This window comes from Uranotaenia lowii, chromosome 2 (assembly GCF_029784155.1).
Source record: "Uranotaenia lowii strain MFRU-FL chromosome 2, ASM2978415v1, whole genome shotgun sequence".
Lineage (NCBI taxonomy): Eukaryota > Metazoa > Arthropoda > Insecta > Diptera > Culicidae > Uranotaenia > Uranotaenia lowii.
In genome coordinates, this window is record NC_073692.1 from 258,519,349 (window position 1) to 258,531,442 (window position 12,094).

The 12,094-nt window shown below is 37.9% G+C and overlaps 1 protein-coding gene across 4 annotated transcripts; it reads right to left on the reverse strand.

The window, feature by feature from the left end:
• Window positions 1-831: 831 nt before the first annotated feature.
• Window positions 832-11,502, reverse strand: LOC129745244 (pyruvate carboxylase, mitochondrial). 4 transcript variants are annotated; one of them, XM_055738190.1, is made up of 7 exons: window positions 10,221-11,502; window positions 3,562-3,606; window positions 2,893-3,290; window positions 2,555-2,814; window positions 1,466-2,495; window positions 1,326-1,401; window positions 832-1,258 (listed from the first exon to the last, which is right to left on the reverse strand). In XM_055738190.1, exons 1-7 carry the CDS (start codon window positions 11,485-11,487, stop codon window positions 1,086-1,088), a joined length of 3,249 nt encoding a protein of 1,082 aa, XP_055594165.1. In that variant the 5' UTR covers window positions 11,488-11,502; the 3' UTR covers window positions 832-1,085. The 4 variants fall into 4 exon arrangements, with proteins under 4 accessions (XP_055594165.1, XP_055594164.1, XP_055594167.1 ...); XM_055738189.1 differs by having other exon boundaries at window positions 2,893-3,311; XM_055738192.1 differs by lacking the exon at window positions 3,562-3,606.
• Window positions 11,503-12,094: the final 592 nt, after the last annotated feature.

Genomic DNA, 12,094 nt, shown 5'->3' on the forward strand with positions numbered 1-12,094 from the left:
ACACAATGCAACCGCCGGTTCAACGTAGCTTCGTCAGATACGCTCTACGGCGTCTCCCGTGGAACGAACCGCTCCGACTTCCACCGTATGAGCAGAGATGTGCCCTGATATCCCTAACCACACTTGAAAAGCGTCGTATCGAATTGCAGCAAGTTTTCATTTTTAATACCTTGACTCACCGCGTCGACTCCCCGTACATACTTCAACGTGCCAATATCTACGTTCCTACAAGGTCACTTCGACAACGCCAGTTTCTTTGGATACCCTATCATCGTACCGCATATGGCAGAAATCATCCTATTGACAAGTGTTGTGAACGTTTTAACTCAGTGTGTCACTTGTTTGATTTTAATATGTGTAAACGTAGGTTTAAATTAGCACTTAGCAGAATTTCTTAGATTTAAGCTATTAGTCTGGACGGTCATTCAACCAAAGACGATAATAAATAAATAAAAAAAAATAAAAAGACAAGGATGCTAGGCCACGATCTGCTGGCGTTGAATAGTTGAAAATGATGTTATTTTAGGAAAAAATTAAAATAAAATTCCATTTTTTACTTTTTTTTAACATAAATTGTTGAAAATTCGTTACTTCATAAAAAATGGATTAAATGTTTAGCCCATCCAAATTTTTAAAGCATACGACTAATTAAAAACGTTTTTTTTTTATTAAAAACACTTAAGTTTTGCTGAACACAATGAAGAGCTGAATTTACCTTATAATTCCCTCAAAAACGTCAACCTCAAGAACCTTTCGTGAGAAATTGGAACCTCCAATGTTCAAACACTATTTCGTTATGACTTGAGATTCGAAATGGAAAATAAACGGGGCTATAAATATTCAAATTTTTATTCATCACAAATATTAACGTAGAATTTTAAAACATAAACAAAAACGCTGCCCAATTATAAAACTTGAACAAGATGTATGTACGTGACATGCCAGAAAAAAAGTCTTCCTGCCAAACGTTTACGCTCTGATTGGCCTAAGAGCATTTTTAGTAGGTTCGTGGGAAAAATGTCTTTCTTATAGAATATTCCAACGGTACTGTAGGCCTTCAATGTTGAACCTTGTGCGTACTAGGTCTATTCCAGGGTAAGCAGCAGATCCTCTCCTTCGAGCTTCATTCCGGAATTGATGTCTACGGTTTTAACGACACCAGCTCGTGGCGACTGGACGACCATCTCCATTTTCATGGCGGATAGAACAACCAACGGTTGTCCCTTCTCTACGCGATCACCGGCCTTGACCTTGATTTCTGGAAATTTGAACAAAAGAATATCGATTGAAACAATTGTGAGAGGTTTTCGGTTGAATGATCTTACCGATAACAGTTCCCGGCATTGGGGCACCAACTTGATCCTTGTTTCCTTTGGTTGCCTTTGGGTGAATGTGGAGTTCCTGAATTGAAAAAAAAGACTAGGTTAAGAATATCAAAAGATAAGATGACTCTTCAGTTGATCACCTTGACGGCTTCCTTATCCCGGATTAGAACCGATCTCAATTGACCGTTGAGTTCAAAGAAGACTTCGCGTTCTCCGTTAGCTGTGAGATCCTCAGCCATGGCCAGCGTTTTGAAGCCTAGAGTCTTACCCTTTTCGATGGTGACTTCGAACTCTTCGCCAACTTTGGGTCCAGTGAGGAAGACTCGAGTGTTCAGTTTATCGACTGGACCAAATTTATCTCTAAAGTTAAGGTAGTCGTTTGTAACCTGAGGATATAGGGCAGCAGACATGACATCGCGATCCGACACATCTGGATGAGATTCTTGGAGGTCTTTCTTGAGTTTGTCAAAGTCTAGTGGAGGTAGAGATGCACCAGGACGTCCCTCAATACGGGGCATATCCTTGAGAACGCGGGAACGGAATGGCTCGGGGAATCCACCATGTGGTGTACCGATAGCACCCTGCAGGAATTCGATGACCGACTTGGGGAAGGACAACTCTTCTGCTCGTTCCATCACTTGGTCTGCCGTCAGATGATTTTGGACCATAAACTGAGCCAAATCACCGACCACCTTCGAAGATGGCGTGACCTTGATTATATCTCCCAGCAAAAGGTTAGCTTCTCGGTATGCCTTCTTGACATCTTCAAAGAAATCTCCCAGTCCAAGAGAATAGGCTTGGAATTGGAGATTGGTGTATTGGCCACCGGGGATTTCGTTCATGTACACATCGGCATTACCGGACTTCATGGTGGTTGTGCATTCGAATGGTGCATACAGGGTTCGGGTTTGTTCCCAATACGCAGAGTACTCACTGATGTCAGCCAAATTCAAGCCGGTGTCAAGTGGGGTTCCCTGAAGAGATGCCACGACGGCTCCCATACTGGGCTGTGAAGTCATTCCCGACATAGAGTCAACGGCGACGTCAACTACATCGGCTCCAGCTTCCGCACAGGCCAACATGGAGGCCACTCCGGCTCCTGAGGTATCATGAGTATGGATGTGAATCGGAACATCCGGATGTTTATCACGGATTGCAGAAATGAGTAACCTGAAATCGAATAAATTTTAAGACCACCCGCTTCTCTGGCAAAGACCATTCAATCTTACTTGGCAGCTTGTGGCTTTAGAAGGCCAGCCATATCCTTGATGCACAACACGTGAGTTCCGGCCTTCACAAGTTCGTCCGCCAGATCTGTGTAGTACTTGAGGTCATACTTCTTTTTATTGGGGTCGCTCACATCGCCAGTGTAGGAAATGGCTGCCTCAACGACTCCGCCTGCGTTACCGGCAGCATCCATGCCAAGAATCAGATTCGGAAGGTAGTTGAGCGAGTCAAACACTCGGAAGATATCCATGCCACATTGCACCTAGAAATAGTTAAATATCATCAAGTTTCAAAATGATTCTATTGGCTTCAACTTCCTGATCAAGAACAGTTAACCTACCGATAGTTCGCAGTATTTGTGCACCACATTGTCCGGATAGTTGGTATATCCTACAGCATTAGCACCTCGGAGCAGCATCTGGAACGGAATGTTTGGAATACGCTTGCGCATATCTTCCAGTCGCTCCCAGGGACATTCGTGTAGGAATCGAAGCGCCACATCGAACGTGGCACCGCCCCAATTTTCCAGCGAGTATAGGTTATTGAACTTGTGCGAGACGTACGGTGAAATCTTGAGCAGATCATGCGACCGGACGCGGGTGGCCAGCAGCGATTGATGGGCGTCGCGGAAGGTGGTGTCCATCAGCAACAGATTCTTCTGGGCACGAACAGCTTTGGCAAATCCAGCAGGCCCCTGCTCCCGCAGGATGTCCTTGAAACCACGCGGTGGATCGGTAACTGCGGAATAACCCGTTTGGACTATTAATCGCAGCATGAACTGTTTCTTACTTTCAGTAGGGGTGTTATTCACAGAGATTAATAGGAAGCGAAGGGGACAAGTAGTCAAAAGGTTAAAGGGTTCCGATACTATTTTCAAACGTGAAACAAAAGAAACTCCGGCAAACATAATTTTAATTTAACTCAATTTGGAAGTTTCTTTTTGTTTCGTTTTGACTATTCTAACAAAAGTTCAAAAATATCATATCGAACAGCTCTTTCGAAACGATACCTTTTTTGCCCTCTTCTTCCTCGGCGAGTGCTTCTGGCGAAAGATCTGTGGAAAAACATATGCGTACGATTTTGCGTAACACAAAAGTATTAGTGAAAAACAAATCTTGACAAATTTTGTAAACCCGTTTGTTATTATACCAATTGATAATGGCCAATATTGTTCAATACCAAGCGAAGCAATAAAACATTGAAAAGAAAGTAACTTAAACAACACTGGTCTGCTAATTGAAAAAAGAAAACACAAATCAAAGCTGCAGACAATCTTCATAGATGTTGACTTAAGGAATATGATGATTTTCAAAAGTTTTTTTTTGAAACGTGATTCTACGATAGAAGGCACTTAAGTTTGTGGCAGTTTTCTTATAACAATACTCTTATCCATATTTTTTTGAATAATGTTACGCATGAAATTACAATAGAATTGTTTCTGTAATAATTTGATGTTTTACACTTTCTTAAAAAAATATGAAAAAAGTATGAATTGATACAAACTTAAGCACCTACTAGCTTAGAAATTAAACGCGATCGATACCCTTTGAGACCAAAATCTATGAAGATTGATATAAAAGTGTTCTGCTTGAAATTTACTGTCGACCAGTGTAATCCAAGATGTGTTTCATGAACATTAAATGGTCTAAAATGATCACCTCAGATGATGAATGGTACACCCAGAGTTCGAATCCATCGGACCTTGTGTTTAAAAGTATTTTAGTTCTTAATAGTTTTTTTTAAATAAAACATGCAGAATCTATAAGTCTTTTATTTCATGCGTTAAGGTTTAGGTAAGTAATAAATATAATAGCTCTAGCTGTTATGATTCTCTCTGTTTCTATGTTTATAAGTATATTTATGAGCCATTGCCATACATAATGAAGCCTTAAAGTTCTTTCATAATAATTTCAGACGTTGTGGACAAGCAGTTTAAAAGTCGAGCTTAAAGCATGGATCACGATGAATCTGGACGCACTGTTTATTATACCATTACGCTCCTAGTTGTGGATCTGGAATGTTTTCGTTTACATAGCACCGAGATAGACTTTGATGCTTTAGATTAAATTATTCGAGTTTTTAATGGTTATCAATTATGTGTGACCAAAAGCCTAGAAGACGGATTAAGGCTAAATTGATAGAACTTTTCATGTGTGACTGCAAAGCGATAGCTTAGAATTCTACTCAAAGCGTTTCATCTGGTTACAAGTAACGAGCCTTTAGTATACTATAGTTTCTTTAGCTACAAGTATTTATAACATGCTTGAGTAAATTTTCTGTTATCAATAGACCGATAAATGCCCTTACACATTACAGTGACATCACACCGTTTCCAAGTACTGTTGAAAAAGGGAAATGTGGCTGAGAATTTCATGATTGAGTATCATGTCAACCAAAGCATCCCAGATTGCTGAAATTTCCAGAGAAAAAAAAAATAGGAAGAGCCAGTTGCCAGAATATCGAAAAAAAAACACAACATTATCAAGATCCAAACTAAAAAGCCAAATTTGGTGAATGCAATATATTATGTTAGTATGTCAAAAATGTAAACCTTAAACATTTTTTGGAAGTCTTTAATTAGATTTGTACGCCGTTAATGTACATATCTCGATACACAATATTTTTCATGTGATTATCTTTCACCCTTTCCTTTGAATTTCTCTGGATTCAGCGCGGTTTTTAGTAAACAAATTTCCGGATGTGAGGAAAAATTAAGAAAACAATCTGGAAATCTTATGTTAACCCTTGTGTTTCAACCGAACTGTACAAAATCTATAATTTCTGAAAGCTTGTAACGTGAATAACTAAAAAAGAACTTCAATTAATATTTAGTTCTAACCATTTGTTTTTCCATTATTCAAAGTTAAAAAAAAGTATAAAAAATACATTTCAGTATCATCAGAATATCTGCAGTTTTTTTTAATTTTTGTTTCTTAGACTTCGAAAAAAGTTAAAAATTAACATTTTTTAGGGGAAGCCAGAGAATCATATTTTTGTTACGTTAACATTCAAAGAACCAACGCACAACGGGGAAAAAGTATATAATCCACGAAGAAATTCAATATCTTCCTTCCTACACGATCCAAATTTATGGAAATATAATTTCCTTTAGTTAAAATGTCCGGAGAATAGATTGGACATACATATTTTTAGACGCCGCACGAGCTTACGAACGGAGTTATAGTGCCTTTTTAACCCCTAATTTTCCTGTATTTTTAAAACAATTAAGAAAAACATTGATTTGGACGTGAAAATTTTAAACAAAAATAGACCTATTTTGTTTGATTTTTCCGAGAAATCGAATTGCTGTTTGAGCCACCGCACGCATCGAAAAACTGAGTTATGATTGTTTTACCATCAATTCCGCTACATTTTTCAAATAGTTCAGAAAAAGCATGTTCGGACTTGAAAATTTTGGAGACTTCTGTTATGTGGTTCTCCAAGCAATCGAATGAAGGCTCTTTGAGCCACCGCACGTATTGGAAAATGGATTATGGCTGTTTTTACCCTCAATTCACCTACATTTTTCAATTACGCCGGAAGAAATTTCAAATCCTTCTTTTGTCACTCGGAGTTGGAACATCGCGAGGGGGGGACAATAAAAAATAATGCGAAAAACAAATAAATTGGAATAAATTGCACGAAATCTTGTATGCAACAATATCGCATACTATATCATTGCACAAAACGTACAAATTAAGTTTTTTTTTTATCAAAAATTAAATAAAATCAAGAATACAAAAGGTTAAATAACTCTTATCTTCCAAAAAATTGTTTTTTGGTCTTGTAATCTTTCGGATACTTGATTTTTTTTCGAAATTTACATAAAATACTTCAAACTTTATTTGTTTCCTCCTTCGGGTTTTTTTTTTAATTTCGAAGGGTGGGGGGGGGGGGGGGGCAGTTGGTTGACAAAAGAAGAAATTGATATTTGTTCCAGCCTTAATTGAGAAAAAAAAGAAAAAAGCTTGTCCAGACTTAAACATTTTGAATCAAATGAGACATCATTCGATTTCTCGGAAAAGATCACACAATCTTTTCCGAGAAATCGAATGAAGGCTATTTGAGCCACTTCACGCATTGGAAAGTGGAGTAATGGCCGGTTCACTCTTATTTTTCCAAACATTTTTTAATATAGTTCTGAAATACTTGTTCGGACTGGAAAATCTTGGAGCAAATGAGATCTATCTGGTTTTTCGAGAAATCGAATGAAGGCTATTAGAGCCACCGCACGCTTTGGAGATAGAGTTATTGCTGTTTTTACCCTCTATTCCCCTACATTTTACAATCAATTTAGAAAAAAAAACAAGTTCTGAATTGAAATTTTTTAACCAAACGAGACTTATCTTGTGTGGTTTTTTTTCCCGAGAAACCAAACGAAGGCTATTTTAGCCAACTCACTCATCGTAAACTGGATTTACCGAGTTTTTTTTACATAGGAACATTTTGGAACAAAGGAGTAATTTTTTCGAGGAATTAAATGAAGGCTACTTGAACCATCGTACGCATCGAAAAATAGAGTTATGGCTGTATCACTCTCAATTACTCAACAGTTTTCAAATATTTCAGAAGAAATCGTGTAAGAACTTCAAATTAAAACCGAAATGAGACTTATCTTGAGTGTTTTTTTTTTCGAGGAATCAAATGAAGGATGTTCAAGCCACCGCACGCTTCGTAAAATGGATTAATGGCCGTTTTTACCCTCAATTCCCCTACATTTTTAAAATATTTAAGCCATAACCCCATTTTACGAAGCGTGCGGTGGCTCAAACAACCTTCATTCGAGTCCTTGGAAAACAACACACTAGATATGTCTCATTTGCTCCAAAATTTTCCTGTGCAAACAAACTTTTTTCTGAATAAGGTATGTTTTTTTCATTAACTATCATATTCTAATTTTTTCAAGCTATATAACTAAGTATTTCAATGAAATCAGGAAATACGTTTGAATCCGTTTGCTGAACAAAACATTTGCCGAAAAACTTGTTAGTATTCTTGTTCTTTTTTTGCAATCAGGCGTGGGGAAGTCAAGGCTTACTGCAAAATAATGTTATCATGATGAAAGGGAGGGATATGAAGTTTTCGAAATAAAATTTATTTAATTGGACAATTTGTTTATATGTATTAGTTCCTTAAATCAATGTCAAAAATGTTTTCTAAGGATTAAACAGTAATTTTTTTCAATAAAAGGTATATATATGAGAATGCATTTTTTTTTATTCATAAAATCTTTTGAAAAGTAAACCTAATTTCAAAGATTTTATGGAAGTTTAATAACGCTTTTTTCTGTTTTATAAATGTTTCTTTTAAACAGCAAGCAATGGCGCTATATCCAAAGTCAATGACCAGATATGAGGTACAAAGAAGTTCTAAATTTTTACATCACAACCTTTTTAAATTTAAGCAAAGAATTTAAGTGTTTTGAAACAAACAGATAAAAATCTAAGTCCGCCTAAAATTTTGAATTTCTGTGTGAAATAACCTTATTTTCATCCATTTGAGGAAGAATAACCAGCGACCGGTATCCAGGAGCTAACTTCTTTTAGCAAATAAGCTCACAACGTAAACCAAATCTAATCATGGAAACGTGTCGTACTGTTGTCCACGTTTTTTCTTCCATGTGATCTAGTTGTCTTTGCATCTAATACTGCACAGTCCCAGTAAACATTTTTGTAGGTATATGTCTCAACAACTTTGTTATACGTTTCATATACATTATAGAATGATCGTATGAAACTCGAAAAAACAGCATTTACCTTCCAAAGTGGAGGCAATATACATACATATTCTCATCTTCTGACTGAAGCGATAAGGGTATACAAATTGGACGATATTCGACACCATATTCATACATACTGAAAGAATGCAAGAGAGCACTAGTTTTTTTTTTCTATCAATGCATGCGAACCGTTGCCAGCACCAATATTTGCTGCCTCTGTCATTTTAGCAATCTGGTTGCACTGATGATCGCAGAGAGAACAACAAAGCTGTTCTCTCACGAAATCGTCTTCAAAATCTGCAAACATGGCGTACATTTTATCATATCCGATTTAAACCATTTAATCCGACTTCGAGTAACGATTTTTACGACCTTTTACTTGCGCTAGCTGGAATTACGATTTGCAGTAACGTTTTTAACGACTTAAGTTATCATTTTAATGCGATTTTATGTTTGCTGGGGTGGGCTCGGCCGAGCAAAGATGGGTAGTAAATGTACTTTTACTACTCATCGGGATGCTGACAATATCTGGCTGTGTATGTATCATAAGCATAAGCATACGCAAAGTACTCAAAAATAAAGAATCATATAGTTACAAAAATTATATGTTATAAAGTTTTTTTTATTGGTGCATTGTTTGAGCAAAACAAATCATAAAAAAAAATCAATCATTGAAACCCCCTCCCCCTTTCTTGCCGAAGTCGTTCCTTCCTACGGCCTTGACTCAAGGCATATCCAACATTTTAACAAATTTTTAACGATGAATTAACCCATTGAAAAGCATGGGCAAAGTCTAGGTAAGTTTTCAGAAAAATAAAAAACGTTACCGCTACATTTCGATATAAATTTCAAAATTCTTTGATTTTGGACGAAAATAATGTTCTTCAAACTCAAACTAGACAGTTTAAGTAATTAAAAAAAGTCAAGTTTGTGAAATTCAGATCAGTAGTTGACAAGTTACAGCTGTTTGAACTTTTACTCCTACTATTCCTGGACCTTGGTGTTATAAGTGTCAAAAGGTTTCTAAAATTATAAATTTTGTATATATTGGTAAAGGAACAAGAAACCTACAGCAATTATCAGCAAAAAGTATTTAATTGAAACTCTAGAACTGATAAGAATATTTTCTTTTTCTGGCCTTATAGGGAGGTTCCACATAAAATAATAATTATTCATGCAAAATCAAACATTTCTTGTATTCAATACGGGTTCTATGTATATTTTTTATTGTAGAACCTGAAAAAATGTACAAAACGTCAAACTTTCCTAGAGTCTACAGTCTATGTTTAGGGTTTAGACCGGAGAGTTCATAGCTCAAATTTACAGAATGGCGACCAACTTTGACTGCTAGTGACCTAATGTTCGTTCGCTTTAACACATTGCGGACCAAGTACGAGATTTCTCGTTTTTTCGCTTGTTGATAGTGTGCTATTCTGCGAAGCATAACTTTGAGGTTACGAATTGAATATTTATTAATTTTTCAACAAAATTAAACACAACAGTTTTAGTGATTCAAAGATACTAAATTTGTAAGATTTGGTTCATTGATTTCTGAGATTTTCCGTTATCCGTAATGTGTTAAGAACACTGACAATTTTATGGTCAAGTTGCTAGATATGCAACTGCAGCTGGTTAGAAAACAATGGTTAATTGTAGGTTTGTTTAACTTGTGACCTGCACTAACCGTCTTTTTTAAGAGATTTATCTTTTTGCGTTTTTAAACTCATTTTTACCTCTAAAATGTTTCCACCTTAATGTTAAAATTAATATCAGATCCGATGGATTCCTAGTTAGTATGATTCAGATGAAATAATAACTATAGGAACAAAAGCAAGTGCATTCGAGAAGCTGTGCCAGAGGTGACCTAAATAATCTAAATGCTGAAAAAACCCAAATGTAAGTATATACACATATACATGTTCCAACTAACCCATCGACCAAGTACTTACCCAACGGCAACTGAGGAACGTGTGGTTGAACCTCGGCTGGTTTTAGTTTGGTTGCCAGTGGAGTAGTCGGTCCGTTAACCAATACCTCACCGAGATAATTCAGCAGCTTCTGAGCACGGTTCTTGGTCTTGGCAAAGCGGAACAACTGTGGGTGCTCATCGATGAAATAGGTGTCCAGCACTCCGTTTAGGAACTTTTGATTCTCCAGGACGTTTAGTAGGAATGGGATGTTGGTCTTAACGCCACGGATACGGAACTCCCGCAGGGCACGGTTCATTTTGGCAGCGGACGACTGTAGATCATGTGCATGTGAGATAACTTTGACTAGCAATGAATCGTAGTAGGGCGAAATAATGGCACCGGCATAGGCCGAGGCACTGTCCAACCGGATGCCCATACCTTCACCTGATCGGAACACTTCCAAGCGACCAGTATTTGGCTGGAAATCGTTAGCTGGATCCTCCGTAGTAACACGGCATTGAATAGCATAGCCCTGAGTTTTGATATTGTCTTGGGAGTAACCAAGCTCTGGCAAGGTCATTCCTTCGGCAATTCGGATTTGTGATTGCACCAGATCGATACCAGTAATTTCTTCCGTTACCGTGTGCTCAACCTGAAGTCGTGCGTTTACTTCGATGAAATAGAAGTTACCAGATTCATCACAGAGGAATTCAACTGTACCGGCATTTTCGTAGCCAACATGTTTCGCCAGTTTGACAGCATATTCGGTCATTTTGTCTCGCACCTCAATGGGCAGTCTTGGAGCCGGAGCAATTTCTACCACCTTTTGATGACGCCTCTGAACCGAACAGTCACGTTCATACAGATGAACCACATTACCAGCTTTGTCGCCCAACAACTGGACTTCAATATGCCTTGGGCGTTCGATGAACTTTTCGATGAACATCGCACCATTACCGAAGGCTGCCTTGGCCTCGGAACTAGCTCGCTGGAAGCTATCTTCAACTTCTTCCATCTTTTTCACCACCCGCATACCACGTCCACCTCCACCGTATGCCGCTTTGAAGATAACTGGCAATCCATGCTTCTTGCAGAAATCTAGTGCCTCCTCTTTAGTAGTCACGGGTCCATCGGTTCCGGGAACAATCGGCACTCCAGCCTGGATGGCCGCCTGCCGAGCAGCTACTTTGTCACCCATTTGCTGCACCACTTTCGGGGACGGTCCGATGAATCGAATCCCCGCATCGATAACTGCTTGGGCAAAGTCCGAGCGTTCCGACAGGAATCCATAACTAAAATAATTCATTTTTTTTTAAAATTAATTATTCTGTCAGGGATTGAAAATTAAGCTCATTTGAGCGAGCTTCATAGCTCTTTATTTCCATAGCTCCGCTTACAAAGCAATTGACGAAGCTCCTATCGTTTTTGTCTCCGGAGCTTCGTATTGCTAAGCTCTTATTTGGAAGAAACCTTAGCTCTTTTTTTGCCTCGTGAGCCCGTTAGCTCATGCCTCCAGAGGAGCTTGAGCTTGTTGGCTCAACCGATTCAAATTCGTTGAGCTTGTTTTCACTGCTGCTGTTCAAGCCAACGCCTGCTTTTTTGTGCACAAGTGAAGTAACTAAAAAAAAGGGCTTGTCGCATGGATCTTTAAAATAAATGTTGGACGGTTTTAGTAACTAGTAAAAGTTACCAGCACTAGTAACTATGAAATAGTAAAATTTACTATTTTTCGGGAAAAACGCCAAATGAAAGGGCTTTTTGCGAGGATTATTAAAATCAATGTTAGAGAGTTCTAGTTACTAGTTAAAGTTACCAGCACTAGTAACTATGAAATAGTAAAATTTACTATTTTTCGGAAAAAACGCCAAATGAAAGGGCTTGTTGCGAGGATTTTTAAAATCAATGTTAGAGAG